The 17,171-nt window shown below is 46.7% G+C and overlaps 1 protein-coding gene across 9 annotated transcripts in view; it reads left to right on the top strand.

Moving 5' to 3' along the window:
* PIK3CD (phosphatidylinositol-4,5-bisphosphate 3-kinase catalytic subunit delta) overlaps positions 1 to 17,171 on the top strand; it is a 61,849-nt gene that overhangs the window by 35,940 nt on the left and 8,738 nt on the right. For 7 of the 9 annotated variants that reach the window (XR_012045861.1, XR_012045862.1, XR_012045860.1 and 4 more), the window contains 19 exons: positions 1,027 to 1,100; positions 1,480 to 1,643; positions 3,133 to 3,361; positions 3,760 to 3,989; positions 4,833 to 5,012; positions 5,667 to 5,816; positions 6,129 to 6,218; positions 7,065 to 7,286; positions 10,441 to 10,537; positions 10,941 to 11,071; positions 12,020 to 12,079; positions 12,292 to 12,459; positions 13,269 to 13,390; positions 13,555 to 13,698; positions 14,393 to 14,492; positions 15,376 to 15,554; positions 15,756 to 15,865; positions 16,478 to 16,556; positions 16,811 to 16,978. Coding sequence is in view for 5 of the 9 variants with exons in the window: in XM_072884321.1 (XP_072740422.1) it covers positions 1,503 to 1,643; positions 3,133 to 3,361; positions 3,760 to 3,989; positions 4,833 to 5,012; positions 5,667 to 5,816; positions 6,129 to 6,218; positions 7,065 to 7,286; positions 10,441 to 10,537; positions 10,941 to 11,071; positions 12,020 to 12,079; positions 12,292 to 12,459; positions 13,269 to 13,390; positions 13,555 to 13,698; positions 14,393 to 14,492; positions 15,376 to 15,554; positions 15,756 to 15,865; positions 16,478 to 16,556; positions 16,811 to 16,978 (2,600 nt within the window). In the remaining 4 variants the exon portion in view is untranslated. Of the gene's footprint in view, positions 1 to 116; positions 445 to 1,026; positions 1,101 to 1,479; positions 1,644 to 3,132; positions 3,362 to 3,759; positions 3,990 to 4,832; positions 5,013 to 5,666; positions 5,817 to 6,128; positions 6,219 to 7,064; positions 7,287 to 10,440; positions 10,538 to 10,940; positions 11,072 to 12,019; positions 12,080 to 12,291; positions 12,460 to 13,268; positions 13,391 to 13,554; positions 13,699 to 14,392; positions 14,493 to 15,375; positions 15,555 to 15,755; positions 15,866 to 16,477; positions 16,557 to 16,810; positions 16,979 to 17,171 lie in introns of those variants that run through there. The other 2 variants (XM_072884319.1, XR_012045863.1) reach the window with 2 other exon arrangements.

Genomic DNA, 17,171 nt, shown 5'->3' with positions numbered 1-17,171 from the left:
TCTGGGAATCCTTACCTCACTGCTGATGGGGAAGTGTTGTGCTCCCAGGCCCTGGCAGATAAGATGCTGGGCTTCTTGTCATGCTGAAGCGTAGGGCCGGCTCACGAGAAGCTGCCAGCAGGACTTCATGATTTGGGAGACCCAAACCTTCAGCAACATGTTGCTCAGTTTCTTTCTAAGTTTGTACGCTGCCTGACAGCTGCAAAGCCGTATTTTAAGTTGTGAATGAGCAAATTTTGTACTGGTTTCATGGGCTGAGGATGAGTGATAATGTTAGAATTGCTCAGAGCACGTGCAGGGCTGAATTTAGAACCAGCAAAGAGTCAGACTGGCGGGAGGCTGAAGCCTTGGTTTCCACAGGAGCTACAAGCCACGGCTATGTGAGCACCCTCCAGGCTGTACTACTGGCATGTTTCTCTGCTGACCTGGTGGAAAAACTCTCTGGTAAGTGAGAGGGAATTTAGGTGAGCTGGTTTCTCTGCTGAGGTGGTTGAAGGGACTTTGAGCCACTTCCCAATCTCTTGCTAGGAGCTAATGCTAACAGCTCCAAGCTCTTCCTGCACGTGGGGACACCACGCTCTGCTGCCTGTCGTCTGTGGAGGAAACTGGAGTTTTATACTGCTGCATTATTTTGCTTGTGGGCAAATGGATGGAGCGTGAGGGTTCCTCTGACTTTGGTATTACGTGTCTTGAAGAAAGAAACCATATGACGGGCTTCTGCCGAATGCCTTTCGTTTTGGCTGTTCTGTGTGCACTTATCCTGTGTTTGAAAATAACGGTTTGTACCTGGTAGCGTTTAGATTCTTCTTCTCTTATTTGTGTTCTTGGGATGTACTGAGAATAAATTGTAGAGCCAAGTGAAAGGATGCAAATGGAATTAACAAACCTATTTTGATTGCCTCAGTCTTAGATTTCATTTTTCCTGTACTTGTAGAGGGGGGGATATACAGTGGAGTATTATTTGTTTGTGTGTATAAAAATGCATGCATACTCAGAACCAGCAACACTTCTTTCTCCCTCTTGCAGACTGGAACTGAGCTCTGGAAAAACAAAGTGGAGCTTGGAGCATGTGGCCTGAGGATTGCCTTACAAAGCCAGGGGTAGGGATTCATTGTTTCTGTTGGCTGCTTGGTCGTAGATGAGCTATCGGGACAAGTGCCTTCGCCCTCAAGTGCAGATAATTCTTTAATTTCTTTGCCAAATACAGATGTAGATGTTAATCCCAGTTTAGAAGAGATTAAGAAAGGGTTGCACTGAAATAGAAGCAAATTCTATAGCAAGAATGCCTCTGTGGCTTAAAGTCACCAGGCTGGAAATTTGACTAAGGTGCATATTTTCCTGAGCTATGGGGATATGCTAACCTTTGTAACCTTTCTTTCTTTGGGTCCTTTTGCACATTAACTTTCGACAGAGCCCAGCACAGATCTGAGGAGATATTATGTAGTCAGCAGCAACAGACTGTTTTCCCTTTTCTTGCAGGTGGTAGCTAAGAAGTGAGCAGGATGCCCCCAGGCATTTACTGCCCTATGGAATTCTGGTCCAAGGGGGAAAACCAAAACATCCAGGTGGACTTTCTGCTGCCCACGGGCATATACTTAAACCTCTCTGTGTCCTGCAATGCCAGCTTGGGCACCATCAAGCAGGTAACAGGCTTGTTCCACAGCCTTATCTGCAATTTCTGGAACAAGGAGTCTCTTCTTGGGGAGCACCTGGGGAAATGTGTTGGGTGCAAGCTGGGTTTCTTCTGCATTGCTCTGAGGCGGTTCCTTGTGACTTACTCTGAGAGCCCCTCCGCTGTGACAGCCTCTGCAATCCACTAAACCCACGTCTAAGCCGCTGAGACTGCCAGCACCAGGGTGCTGGTGGTGGTGCCAGTGGTGTCGGGCTCGATTCTCTGGGTACTTGTCCAACCTTGGGATGAGAATTAGAGTAACTATGGAGTGAGGGCAGATTTGAGTTGGCCACGCAGGGCTCGTGGACTGTCTGTTCAGTTACTGCTCGCCTGGCCCAACCTGTCCCCGCACTGGATTTTTCATTATGAAAGCTCTTTTGTATGCATATGCAAGTAAGAGGAGTCACCCCCAAAGATTCAAATACAAATGCTGGACTGACTCAAAGTATTCAGGATGCCAGCCCAGCCTTCTCATGCCTCACAGAAACTGAATACTGAAAACTGGGAACAGGAATGATAGAGAGGATTTTTCTTAGTGCTTCATTTGAGGAATAAAATGCTGTAGTGAAGCCACGTGTAAATGAAACGTAGCTGCTTCCTTGTTTCCCTGGGCAGCAAGCAGGCGTAGGGGAGAGTGAAGGAAAACAGTGGAAAAGGCTTTCTCTGCAGCAGCAACCTGGCCTAGATGAGTCACAGATCACAAGGGACAGAAGCACAGTGCCAGATTATTCCAAGTTTTCTCATGCTGCAATTTTCAGGTAAAAAAACCCAAACCCAAACCCAACCAAAAAAATCCCATAAGTAGAGCTGATTGGTTCCAGCTGTTAAGTTACAAGTCTGTGTTTTACAGCCAGTAGGCACGCTGGCTCAGAGCAGACGCCCATCTACTCCTGAGTTTTGTCTCCTATAGCAGGCGCTTAGGATGAGAGTGAAGAAATGGAATACGAACAGTCATGTGGAAGTGCCGTCCACTGGGAGCGAAGGATCTCTGGGAACTGGATAGCATTCAGAAGACTTCAGAAAAGTTCTTGGCTCTTGTCACAGATTTCATGTTACTGGGGGCAAGTTACTTATCCCAGTTTTGCTTCCAGTGGGAGTAATACCTCTGTTTCACAAGGCTAGCAGTCAGCAGGTACTCACTGTGAGGTACTCAGGTGCGGTTTATTTAAATACTGAGGTTCAGGGATTTACTCTGCCTGAAACAAATGGCAAGCATGAAAAAAGGAAGTCAGTTAAAGGCATTTGCAAATAAAAGTACCCAGCAGTTCAGCACGAGTTGGAGCCACCAGACTTGGCTGAAAAGCAGCCTGTGATTGCAGGTCCAGGAATGCTGTGAGAAGGTTTGGCTGCTCATTGCCTTCGCTAAGTCTTAGGAGAGTGAGGTTGTGGGGTGACAGTAAGGAGAAGAGGAGGTTCTGGCAGTGCAGCAGTAGTTTCACCCTGCTGTTGGTCTGGCGCAGGTGGTGTGGAGGCATGCTCAGTATGAGCCGCTGTACCATATGCTCAGCGATCCCGAGGCCTACGTCTTCACGTGCATCAACCAGACAGCAGAACAACAAGAGCTGGAGGATGAGCAACGGCGGCTTTGTGACATTCAGCCCTTCCTACCGGTACTGCGGCTTGTGGCTCGAGAAGGTGACAGAGTCAAGAAGGTTATTAACTCCCAGATCAGCCTGCTCATTGGAAAAGGTCAGTTCCCCCATCGTTGGCAGGGCTGTTGGCTGTAGGTGAAACGTGCTGCTTTCCCAGACAGTCTGGCTATGTATGGAATAGTGATGGAGCCCTGCTTATGCAGGAGAGGAAATGAGCAGGTTTGGTCTCTGATGGATCTGGTGAGGGAACATTGTGTGTGCAGACCCGAGAAGGGTGATCTTTCCTGCTGGCAGAGGGCTATAGTAATGGAGTCAGTGCAATTTTACATAGTAAATAAGCAATCATTAATGGTAGCTTGGCTGACTCTTCTCCTTTTGGCCAAATATTAAGCATGCATTTAGGAAGACTGTTTCACAGACACTTGATTATCAAAGGCTGATTTCCCCATTGGGTGCAGATGCTTATTTTGTCTTTCTGCCTCACTCTCCACTTAGGTTTGCATGAGTTTGACTCTGTCCAGGATCCAGAGGTGAATGATTTCCGCACCAAAATGTGCCAGTTCTGTGAGGAGAGAGCAGCAAAGCGGCAGCAGCTCAGCTGGGCAGCTTGGATGGAGTACAACTTTCCCTTGCAGCTGGAGCCCATGGCCAAGGGCCTTGGGACTGGCCCTCTACATACCCCCACCAAGAACATTTTTGTCAACGTCAAGTTTCAGTCTGGCGGGGTAAAGCACAAACTTTTCTGTGACAGTGTTTAACTGGTTTGTGCTTTCCCTTTGGGAACCTTTGGGCATTTGGAGACAGAATAATGTGTGCGTGGACAGTGTTGCTGTGTGTTCAGTGTTCATCTTCATTCTCCAGATTGCTTTGCCTGTGGAGATGGTTGGGAGGGAGACTCTGAGCCTCCGACCAAGGGAGCTGTTCCCCTTCCTGAACATGTGTTGGGTGTACTGGTTAGCTGGTAGCTGAGGTTGCTGCATGCACATGTGGTGGTGGAAGGCTTTTTGGTTTTGAGTGGGAGAGGAGCACAGAATCCAAGACATGGCTTTCCTTTTGCAAGAGTCTGCTCAGCTCATGCTCAGCATACACTGCTTGCAGGCGCCAGTCTGTGTTGGTTGTGGCCCCCTGTTCTTGCCTGCTACCCTTGGTTAATGTGATTTTTGCATGTAGTGCCTGGACATGAAGCAGGAGCCACCCCCACAGGAGAAGGGCCTTCCAGAGCAGTGTTTGAGCATGGTGACCCTAGCCACCCTCTGCCTTGCTGGTGGAATGACAGTGGGAAGATTTTTAATAACTAGCAACCACATGAACTGGTGATTCTGCTTAAACTGGACTTGAAGTTCCTGATTTCCAGCCTTGTGCTTCTGAAACATGCTCCTGCCCAGTTTGGCAAACATCCCTACTTATTTGCTAATGTGTGTGTGGGGGTAATTCTGCCTTCCTATCCTTCTCTTTCTTGTCAGCAACGGGAATGTTGTTACCTGTCTGCTGAGCTACTGCTGCTCCTTGTGCTCATCTCAGCTCTTTGCTAGTGTTTGACAGTGTATGCTGTGTTGTTGGGATTGCAGGAGAGCTTCACTTTCCAGATGTCCCCAAAGGAGTTCCCCATCACATTAATAAGCTATGCTATCAAGAAGCAGGCTACTGTCTTCCGCCATGAGACAGTGGAGAACCCAGAGGACTACACCCTGCAGGTGAATGGGAAATGTGAATATCTCTATGGGAACTACCCCCTGTACCAGTTCCAGGTGAGCCTTGTGCCTTGCTTTATCAATGAGTCTGTTCCCATATGGCCTCCTCTTGCTGGGAGGGCGGATTGAGACGTGTTGTCCTCCATCAAGGAGGCGATGCTGTTTACAGGAGTGCCACACATCAGTGGCAGGACCTGGATGCTACATAGGGCAAGGGATGCTTCTAGCAACCTAACAGATCCGTGTGGTTTTGGGGGTAGTGATCTAAGCCCATCCCTGGGTTGCAAGTGCTGTGTAAATGCATTTACAGATTATGGTTCTGGAAATGTCTGCTTGCTTGCACGGTGGGCTGGGGGTGCTCTTGCTGAAAGTTGGGCAAGTAATCTTGTATCCTGTGTTCCCCTGGCAGGGCAAACTGCTGTTGGGAGTGCTGAATCCTTCCCAGTATTTTCCCTTAATGCAGCCATTTGAGTGAGTTGATGAAATGCCAGCTATAAAAGGCATTTCATATTCTCAGTTCTGGCAACGTGAGTCCAGTGAGTTGCAGTTTTATAAAGCAAGAGGAGATAAATTAAAACTGAATTTTGATTGTTGCTGTGTCCTTTCCTTACTCTTTCCACCTGTTTCTGCTTCAGCCAGTTCTGATTTGCTTGACTGCTCTTGCCTGCCTGGCTCCGTTTCATCCATGCTGACTCTGTCCTCTCTTTGCAGTATATTCGCAGCTGCCTGCACCGAGGCCTAATGCCCCACCTGACCATGGTACACTCCTCCACCATCATTGCTATGAGAGATGAGCAAACCAACTGTATTGCCAGCCCCCCAAAGACGGCTGCCAAGCCTCCCCCGCTCCCTAAGAAAAAGGTAAAAGGGGACAGTGACCCAGCAGGGTCACCCTCAACTCAGCCATTGATGGAGGTGCTGGGAACAGCAGCTGGTTCTCCCTGCCTCCCCCAGGACAGGTTCCTAGCTAGGGTCTGAGCGCTGGGCATTTCCAGTCAGCCTTCCGGCTCCCTCCACAGCGTCCCTGGTTGTCACAGACTTTGTGCTGCCCACCTGCGATGCAGTGCTCTTTTCTGTTGGAGTAAAAAGCACGTGATGAGAGATGAGGTCTGGTGCTGGCTTGAGAAGTCTTTGTGGCACCTATTTCTGATTGGAACCCTTTTCCCTTTCTAGCCAAACTATGGTTCCCTCTGGTCCTTAGAGCAGTCTTTCTACATTGAGCTGGTGCAAGGCAGCAAGGTCAATGCAGATGAGAGAATGAAGGTACGTACTGACTCAGTTTGGGGTTTTGGTTTTGTGTTTTGGCTTTCCCAGTTGCATCTGTCTTGTTTGTGTGGTGAGGAGGAAAGCAGGGGCCGACAGCTTGATCTCACGTGATCCTCCATTATGCTTCATTCAGCCTTTGGGCAGTTTCTAAACTGCAGCACAACAGGAAGGGGAAGAGAACTTGCTAGCCAGCAGCCCAACAACGGAGCAATGTATTCTTAGAAACACTCCCCTGCAAAAGTTTCTGAGTAGCAAACGGAGCACCTGCTCTGTGGTGATACCGCTTGACGGTGGTGTGGAGAGGCAGGGGAGTCTGCAAAAAGCAGAGGAGGGGAAATTCAGCTCTGAGAAGAGAGAATGACGGGAGAGGTGGTGACTGGTAAAGTTAAGACAGAAAGCATGATGCAGCAAAGCCCTGGGATTTGCAAGGTGTTTGCCACGAAGGGGAGAGCAGGCAAATGAAGAGAAGGGGAATGGCTGCCCTTTGGGAAAGGAAGGGAACAGGGCAAGGATATAGCGCATATACGGGTGCTCTGCAGGGCAAGGCTTTAAACCTTGAAACCTGCAATACTTTTACCAATGGATTATCCAAGCATTTTGCAATGATTAAGCAGCTCTTACAAGCCCGCATGAAGTAGAAAGATAACAATGCCCTTACTGAAGTTGAGTAAAGAGGAAGATTAAGGAACTTAATGTTTCAGTGAATTGGGAAAGAGACAGGAGTAGGGCATCCTGTTCAGGGGAGTGGATGCCCTGTCCCATTCCTCTTCTCATTACGTGTCTTCAGCAAACAGGTCAAGTCCCTGTGGATTCATGGTATTCTCTTATTTCTCTTTCCCTCAGCTGGTGGTGCAAGCAGGTCTCTTTCACGGCAACGAGATGCTGTGCAAGACAGTGTCAAGCTCTGAAGTGAATGTATGCTCAGAGCCAGTGTGGAAGCAGAGGCTGGATTTTGATATTAACATCTGTGATCTTCCCCGTATGGCGCGGCTCTGCTTTGCCCTCTATGCTGTCATTGAGAAGGCAAAGAAGGCACGTTCCACCAAGAAGAAGTCCAAGAAAGCTGTAAGTAAAGCCGGTGTGGGACTGAGCCAGGCTTGCCAGTGCCGGAGGGCACAGGACACCGTTCTGAACCAAATGCCCTTTGCTTTCAGACGACTTTATTAATAAAAGAGCTTACAGAATGCTGGCCAGTAACTTCTTCAACAGGAACAGAAAACTGAGGAGTGGCTGCCTGTAGGAAAGGTTGTTTAAATGTAATTTCTTGTCCAGAAAGACCATTAAGAAACATACCCACCATCTGAATGCACATAAAGAGAGGAATCATTGGTGTTAGTGTCTCTGTTTTGCCGTTCTGCAACTTCCTTGTTTTGTAGTTGAGGTTAAACTATCTTCTGTGTTGCATCTTCTTTCTAGTAAGGTCTTTCACGCAAATCCCCCACAGAGCAAATTAACAGCTAACAGGGAGGAAGAAAATGAGGAATGTAAACGCTGGTTACAGCAAAGCTTTAGGTGAGGTAAAATGAAAGTGCAGAATATTCAAGGTTACTGTTCAGATGCTGCAAATTGAGGATGGAAAGTGTTAAATCACTTTGAAAGCTCTTGTTTTGAGCTTCTGAATCAGAGATGTAGTGCTATTTCTCACTTTCCTCACCTCTATTCCAAATCTTCTAGTCCATTAATAATTCAGTCACTAAAAATAGATCTAAGTGCAGTCTGTAATTGAATTGCTGGTTTCCTAGTGTTGTAACGTAAGCGTGATGCCTCTAGCTCTTTGCATACGAAGAATTTTCTTTATGAGCAACAAATGCATTTATTCCTCTGCAAATTACTGTTTCTGCAGCCATAAAAACAGTTACCATGCTTTAAACAGAGGATTAGTCATGCCATCTTTACTCGAGTGCAGAGAAATGGAGGGACTGATCAATGTGATCACAGAAGATCACAGTCTGTGTCCAGTCCTGCCAGCTCCTTTTCACTGCTGGGAGGGTCACTGAGCTTTGTTGTGTTGACAGCAATAGGGTTCTCAGGGTTACAGTGCATTAATGTCTGGGGAGCAACAGGCAACCCACGAGTCCTGCTTGTGTGAACCAATTTTTGGGCTGAAGACTTCAAACTGGAAACGTTTTCAGGCCAGGACCAGGATCAACCTTTTTATCGCTGTTTTTTTACTTAATAATAGCAGAACTCCAGCTCCTGCTGGAGGCTTTTGTTGAGCAGAATATCTGATTCATCCACAGGCTGCATTTTTGTGGTCACACTGGAACAATTTTCAGTCTTGAGGCAGTCAGAAGGAAATCTTGCTGTTCTGATTGACAAAACAAAACCAGCCTGGTTAGCTGAGTTGTTAAGAGGATCTTGGTCATGTGTGTCCTGGTATTGGGGAAAGGTGGATGCATTCTGGTGAGCTCTTAATATAAAATCACAATATTTGCTGGAGCTGAGCTCTACAGAAATGGATTTTTCCACATGGTCAGCTGCAGCTCTGAGTAGGGTGCCCAGATCTCTTTTAAAATGGTTGGTAAGAGGATGTTACAGTCAGAGTGCAACCCGATTTTTGTTTTTGATTAATAATCTTTTTGCTTGCTTTGCTTACAGTACTCAGAGGTTAATTACATGCATGTTGTTTGTCTGTGCAGACTGTCCAGAGCAGATAGGTGGGACTAAGTTATTTACTACCCCAAAAAACAGGCATGCTTGCAGACTGACTGGGATGAGTCAGAGGGTTAATGTCACCCGGAGGGTTGGCTTTCAGTGTTTCTGTAAGTCATGCAGGAGATATTTCTGTTCTTACAATGCTGAATCGTTGCCTTGCTGGACCTTATCCACCAAAAATCTTGCCTTGCATTTTGGCAGGCTCTGCGCTGTGGTTTGATGTCATTTACTCTGTTAGAAAAGGTTATTGCTGGTGGTGGTGTTTCATTTGGCTTTTCCCTACGAGCTAGGAGCTGATGTCTCAAATGGGATTTTACTGAAGATACTTAGTCTAATCAAATGAACTCAAAGGTTTGTGAGAGGCCACTTGGAAGTGATTCATTTTGTCGCATTAGGGGAAAATGCTGACTTTGCTGCCTCCACCAAGTCCTTTGGTGTACCTTCAGGGTAAGCCTGATACATTCACTAGAATGTCTCGGTGGAACAAGAAGATGTCTTGCTGTGGTTCCCTTCAAATATTACACTGTTTGTGGGTGCGTTTCACTAGAATTTTGCCTCGCAACCTCTTTGCAACTCAGTTTCTTAAGCGTATGCTTAAGCCTTGGTGTTTTCCAACTGAAATGCTGGTGTTATATGTTGAAACTGTTGTATGAAGTAAACTGTTCCATTTGGGGAACCTGACTGCGGGAAATCTTAGGTCACTTGTGGAATATGTCTGTCTGCTCTGGTGGCGGGGAACTGGGTTAGAGCAGGGAGACGTGTTCTCTTTCTTGGCTATGTCCCAGTCACTTTACTTGCTGGAGTCTCCCGCCTCCAAAATGAGACTGGCTTGTGTCACTGGGTTGGGCTTGTGGGTTTTATTTTGGGGGGTGTGAGGGGGGATTGGCAGCGTAAAGTTTGATTTCTATAGATACTGTTTATTATTGTACAAAGGAGCCAAGCCTTTTCTTCCCATTAGCAGATATATCTAGCGTTCTTTGCCTAGTTTTCTGAAGTCATGCGTTCTCTGTGTTCCCTGTTTCAAAATTAAGGTTCTTCTCCCTCCCCTCAAACTGTGAAATATATGAAGTGTATATATGTCATAGCTCCTTCAAATATCACGTGTAGAGTTGCAAGGGCTTACTGGAAACTTAGAGATTCTTCAGCTCTGCAAAATATCGGGTGATGAAGTATTAGACGTATTTGTGGGGAGTGTTTGGTGCCATTCAGCACTACACAAAAGGCCCCAGGTTTTGGCAAATACCTCAGTTTGATGCCATCTTGTGCTCTGATTTTAGGAGAGCTCAAAAGGTAAGCCGACAGGCATGCTTTACAGCAGACAGTTGCTTTACAGCAGCTCTTTGGTGAGGGGGTGCCTACATACTTTTGAACGGGAAGTTACCTGCCTGTAGCATTCTGTGTAGCAATTTGCAAAAGATCAAGATGATATAACTTCTTATTCCTGGCTGTTGTGAGGGGTGTGCTTTGCATGGGGATATCTCACTTTCTTGTTAGCTCTTCTCTTACCTTTGTCCAGCTTTTGCAGTTACAGCACCCCAAATGAGCTTCTTTCTTTGCTTTGCAGGACTGCCCAATTGCCTGGGTGAACGTTATGCTCTTTGACTATAAGGACCAGCTGAAAACAGGGGAGTGCTGCTTGCACATGTGGTCCTCCTTTCCAGGTACGTCAGGAAATAGAGCTACTGTTTTGTTTTGTGTCTTTAGTCTCCACCACAATGACCGGAGATGCCCTGCGCTCTGCATTGCTGTCCACGAGGTTGTAGGAGGGCCCATAATAGTTCAGACTAGCAGACCCAGTACGATTACCGCTCTGTATTGTGATGGGATCTAGAGCCCTGCCAAGATGAAGGCCTTGTTTTGCCTGGCATTGCATGTATGACATAAGAGGCTGCTGCTGTCCTGAAGATGTCATGTATGCTTCGCTTGTGAGAGGTCAGGAAAATGAAGTGGGCTGCTAGGGCCAGGCAATGTCCAGTGACAGAGCTGGAAGCCGTCTGTGCTCGGCTTTCTGGACCAAAGCTTCAGAAGATTAGGGTTCATGGGTTTATGTACTTTGCTTTTCAGATGAGAAAGGGGAACTTCTGAACCCCATGGGCACGGTACAGTGCAACCCCAACACAGAAAGTGCAGCAGCCTTGGTCATCTGCTTCCCCAGCGTTGCATCGCATCCTGTGTATTACCCGTCATTCGAGCAGGTAGGGGACACGGACACTTTTTTTGGGAGGCACAGAAATTCCCTAGCTTTGCTGGTGCAGGAGCATATGGCGTCACTGTCTCTTGGGCGGCTGTTGACAGGGACTGGGTACAAGCAAGCTTGATGAATAGATATTGTTAATTGAAAATTTGACTTTTAACTAATGGACCTTTGAGTGAATACTTTTCCAAGCTGTGAATTCCTGAGGTAAAGCTGTGCATTTATTTAAAATGATGCATAGATGAGCATTTGTTTAAAAAATGGGTTTAACTGAGCTGCCTTTAAACTGCAGGCAGCATTAGGCGTGATAGGAAGGAAGAGGAATAAAAGGGGAAATGAGTGAAAGTAGACAGCTCCCTCCCTTTCAGCACAGAGCGATAACATGCCGTGTGGTGTGGGGATTTTCCATCTGTCACCGCAACTGGCCAAACACTTAAAGCGGAAGAAGAAATGTGCCTGTTACAGGAAGGAAAGGAGATCTGCTCTGCCAGGGACGTATCCACATGCTCCCCCATGATGCATGTTCTGGCTCAGAAGCTTTAAGGGATTGTGCCAGTGTGCAAGGCGGCTTGGGCAGCACTGTCTGCTTGCCAAATGCACGCCAGTTCTAAGAATCTGGAATGGCTCGTGTTAGCCTGGAGCTCGGTGACCCCGAGCCCGCGCTCACGAACCGTGTGGGTGTGCAGATGTGCCCTTTCGGGGGGAAGGACTCATCCCGTCATTCTTGTTACTACCAGGGAAGGGGCTCCATGGGCGGTTAGGTGACACCTCTGAGCAGAGGGGTCCTGCTGAGTACCTTACCTACACCTGGGCTGTGAGAGGTGCGATTCCCTTCTCCAGAGGTGGCAAGTGACTGATCTCTAATGCAGCATAAATGCCTGAAGTGATGGTGAGCTAGAAGTACAGAGGAAATGAGGAACCTTTCTCAGACTCTTTATTTGTGTCCCAGCTGCTGGAGTTGGGGAGGAATGGAGAACAACCCCGTGCTGCACCAGAAGATCCTGAGGAGGTGAGTCTTCTGGCGTCAGCTTTTCACTCTGTGCAGGCTATGTGCAAGCCTGCTTTCATAGACCAAGTTATATGTTTCTACCTTACCCCCAACCAGCTTTTTTCACCCAACCGGGTCATGCCCCAGTCCCACGGGGTCTCTCTGGGCTGAGCAAGTCCTCTGGGATGAGACTGAGCCCTGTGTATGCTCTTTCCTGTGATTCCCATGAGCAGAAGCTGCAGCTGAAGGAGATCCTGGAGCGGAGGAGCCACACTGAACTATACGAGCATGAGAAAGACCTGGTGTGGAAGATGAGATATGATATCCGTGACCAGTACCCACAAGCTTTGGCAAAGCTGCTTATCATCACCAAATGGAACAAGCATGAAGATGTTGCCCAGGTGAGGATGCTGGGGTTGGCAGCCAAGGCTCCCTTTTTGATCCGTCTTTCAGTGTCTACATTCCTGTGTTGTGTTTGGGAGGCCAGCTTAGCAGGGGATGTTTCGCCGTGCCCCTGTGCAGGTAGGTTTGGCATCACTGAGGCTGAGGAAGATTTTCTGTTCTCAACCAGTTGCTGCGGACGTATGCTGAGCAGTACCCAGATGAGTTGAGGTTTGGCTCTTCTGGGCTCCGTTTGGCTCTGTGCGCTGTCCCAGACTCATTACTGACCAACAAGGTCTTGCTTATTCCCTCTAGAAACTGGAGGCAAGAAAAAAATCTGTTTAATTCACGGCAGAAATTGGATATTCTTAACTGATAGTGAGATACCAGCACAAGCTGCCTCAGGGCATCAGTGAATCTCTTCCACTGAGAATGTCAGACATCAGTTAGGGATGGTCTCTGTGCTGCTCATTCCTCCTTCCTTCAAGAGCTTTGACAGGACCTTCTAAAGGTCCCTTTCTAGTCTATGTTATTACGCTGCAAAAAAGTGCTTTTCCCAAAGAGCTTATTCCACTAATTGTGGTACAGCAAATGTAGCCCTGCTGTGGACTGGGGTGGCTCCTCCTGTCAGCCTTCCTAGAAAGTTTAGACTGATGGTTTTTGACCTGGTGTCTGCAAACTTGCTCTGATGCATCTACAAATAGTGACTAAGATAGAGGGTTTACCCCAACAAAGGAGCTGCTCTTCCATGAGTAGAATTTTGTATTTTTATCCCTTGTCATAAAAATCTTGTTCCTTTCTTTGCTATTTTTTTTTCCTGTCCTTACAGATGATTTCCCTGCTTCAGACCTGGCCAGAGTTGCCGGTCCTGAATGCCTTGGAGCTGCTGGATTTTAGCTTTCCTGACCGTTATGTTGGTTCCTTTGCTATCAACTCATTAAAGAAGCTGACGTAAGTGTTCACGACAAGGGATATGTGGAGCCCCTTTCTATTTATGTTTAGGGCTGCTGCGGGGGACTGTGAACAAGGCTGACAGTCTTGTCGTTACAGTTTTTGCAAGTATGCTTGTTGCAGTAAAGATAAGGTTGTCTTTTATTTTTCCTTTCTGTCCCCAGAGATCATGAATTGTTCCAATACCTGCTACAGCTTGTCCAGGTACTTAAGTATGAATCCTACTTAGACTGTGAATTAACCAAGTTCCTGCTGGACAGGGCATTATCCAACCGCAAGATCGGCCACTTCCTCTTCTGGCACCTGAGGTAGAAAGCAAATGTTTTAGGCTTTTTCTCAGTAATCAAGTGAAACCAGCATTTACTGTTTTCCTCATTGCTCTATGAAGTGAGACAGCAAGCATGTCTGTATATATAGATGCCAGGGTATTTATTTAAAGGTTATTGGCTGTCCTTTAGCTAGTGTCTTTCAGCAAAGCACTGGTGGGATTTCCTTGCTGTGATTGCCAAAAACCCAGGAACTGCTGCTTTTTACTTGGGAGACTGAATAAGGATTATTCCAGGAGGACACAAAATCTTTGTTTGTTTGTTATTGCTTTTTTTTGTTGTGGTGGTGGTGGTGTTTGGATTAGGTTCTGTTTTCAGAATTTATAGCTATACACACATGCCTGTGAGTTGAAATTTACTTTGGCCATCCATGGCCACCTGCCAGTTCTGAGCCATAGGCTCTGAACTGTCCTTGCCCCTTAAGTAATGTTCTCAAGGGAGTGGTTAGCAATTTAGTCATCCAGAAAGATGTCTCATCACTTCAAGCAATGGGTTTTCTACATCACCTTCTGGGGTGGGTTCATCTTTTTTTCCTCCCCAGTACATAGAAAGAATCTAAACAGCAGCTAATATTCTGTGCCCTCCTCACCCCCTGCTCCTTGTGCCAGCATGAACGGGTGAATTAGTCACTCACTGCAGTGAGTCAGAATTGCTTTAACCACCCTTCTTCCCCTAGGTCAGAAATGCATGTTCCAGCAGTTGCCCTGAGGTTTGGCCTGATCCTGGAAGCATACTGCAGAGGCAGCACCCACCATATGAAAGTTTTGATGAAACAGGTAAAAATTGCTTTTAGCCACAAGGGTGACTTCCCTCTTGCTTGGAGCTGGTTCTCACCTGTTAGCTTTTCCAACTTAATGTTATCAGTAGCGCAAAAAAAAGCGCCTTTTAACTGCTATATTGGTTTTGGCATATCCTATTAAGAGCCTGGAGTTCCCCATGACACGTGACTTTGCTCATCTCTTACTCACCCGCACATGTCCCAAACTATACTATGTGTCTAGAATGGTCTGAAGTGTTCAAAGACCTCTGCTGTTATTAGCTGAGTTGAATGAGTTACCATTCAGTAGGAGCTGGTCACAGTTGGCTGTCTGACTGGGAGCAGTGCACTCGTTCCTTCAGTTGCTCTGTGGAGGTAATCCTGCAATTTACCCACCATCTAAGACTTCTCTATTATCTGTCAAGGATCACGGTACCTAATTCAGAATTGAGGGACTCATGTATACATGAAGGCGTATCTAAGATGTGCCCACAAACCAGTGCTGCTTCTGTTTTCAAGACTGAGTGGCACTTTTGCATAACCAGAACTCCCCAAAAGCATGGAAGAGCAGGGGCTATAGGTCTCGTCCTCACTTTTCTAGCCAGCGCACCTCACTTCTTCCTTTGGTCCTTGATAACGTGCATTATTCCTGGAATTTAGGACTGCAGTCATTACCTTGCAATACATTTGTGCCCAGCAGAATATCCATAACTGATTATGGAGCTCCCTCAAGTAAATGCTACTAAATTTGTTTTGTGACAATGTGTGAAATTGCCACAAGTTGAAGAGAAGGTAAGCGATACAACCAAGGTTCACATTTCACGGTAGATTTTAATAGTTTTTAAACTTTCTCCAGGAGTTTCCTATTTGTTAACCCTGTTCCATCCCTCCCTTTTTTTCAGGGAGAAGCACTCAACAAGATGAAAGCTCTGAATGACTTCGTTAAAGTGAGTTCTCAGAAGGCCACCAAGCCTCAAACCAAGGAGATGATGCATGTGTGCATGAAGCAGGAAACCTATCTTGAAGCACTTTCCCACCTCCAGTCCCCCCTGAACCCCAACATTATCCTCGCTGAAGTTTGGTAAGGAAGATAGCTGCATCTCTTAATTTGTGCCGCAGGCTTTGTTCAGCAGTAGAGCCAGGCTTCTGGTTACGCCAAGGTCCTCTTTTCTCAATGAAGTCACCAGTCCGTTAGCATTTGTGGATGCCGTTGAATTTGTAGCTTAGACGGCCACTTTTTTAATAGATGCAAACTGATGGTAATGTTTTTTGTTTCCTCTAGTGTGGATCAGTGCACCTTTATGGACTCCAAAATGAAACCTTTATGGATTGTGTTTAATAATGAAGAGACAGGTGGAGGTGGAGTGGGTATTATTTTTAAAAATGGAGACGGTAAGTAAGTCTTTAAAGGATATGTTTTCATAGGCATAATAGTCTCAAATATTTATTGTGGTGAGTGGGCCTAAATATGGACCATTAAGATGATGTATAAATGACAACCATCAACGTGTTTGAGTTTTTTGACAGTAACCTGGAGATAGAATAAAGTCTCCTCTGTATTTCACTTGCTGCCCTCTTCGTTAAGATTTTAGCACAGTAGTAGCTGGATACCCTCGCACAGTAAAAAAGAAACTGATGTGAGGTCTGGAAGAGCTACAGCAGTCCAAGCTTTGTAGGGTTGGAGTGGCTGCCGCTCAGATGTTTTCTAAAGTGCTACATTGACTGCTGTGGGAAGAGCGTTGGCAAAGTGAAGTAGCGTATGCCTCCATTAGTATAGTCGTGTCTGAGTTAAGGTATCGTGTGTGCTGGCTTTACACTCTTACTGCACTAGTAAGCATTGCTCTGTGCTGATGGTCTTTACTAGCTAGACCTAGCAAGTGACAAACATGGCATAGGCCCGCCTAGCAGCCTGCTTCAGGGGCAGAACAAGTGCCGCTTGCAAGAGCACAAGAGGGGAGAATGGGGGGTACTTAGGACCCTTTTTTCCTTTGTAATGCTGCACAGATCTTCGTCAGGACATGCTGACTCTGCAGATGATCCAGTTGATGGACATCCTGTGGAAGCAGGAGGGCCTGGACCTGAGGTGAGTAATGTGCACACAGTTGTCCTACTGCAATGATAAATCACGTGTGGTGAGGCCATTTTGTCTGCAAGCTTATTTTGTCCCCGACAGGTCTGTCTAGTACTCTGTGAGCAGCTAGTCAGGCTCTGTGGTACTGAGGAGTAGAAACCCAGAGTAGGTATGGAGTAGATATGGCAGACAAGGGAAAGCTTAAAAGGCAACACAACCCAGTTCTGGGCAAGATTTCAGTGGAAGGGTTTCTTTCATCTCTGCAGGATGACCCCTTATGGCTGCCTCTCCACAGGAGACAAGACTGGACTGATAGAAGTAGTCATGCATTCAGACACCATTGCCAACATCCAGCTGAACAAGAGCAACATGGTGGCCACTGCAGCCTTCAACAAGGATGCACTGCTGAACTGGCTAAAATCCAAGAACCCAGGGTAAGTGGGCTTCCCTTTTACTCGGTGCTGCTTTACTGCTTCCTTCCAGCTGGAGACATTTCTTCTGCTTTACTCAATTTTTTTCCTTCAGTTATGCATATTTCCAAGCTGTCCCACAATATCTATGGCTGCTTCACTGCCTGGCATCATGTGGATCTGTATGGGTCTTGAGCAGAAATGGAGGCATCTGAGT

Source organism: Ciconia boyciana, chromosome 19 (genome assembly GCF_034638445.1).
Source record: "Ciconia boyciana chromosome 19, ASM3463844v1, whole genome shotgun sequence".
Lineage (NCBI taxonomy): Eukaryota > Metazoa > Chordata > Aves > Ciconiiformes > Ciconiidae > Ciconia > Ciconia boyciana.
Note: the sequence above shows the minus strand (reverse complement) of the source record. Positions and strands in the feature narration are given on the sequence as shown.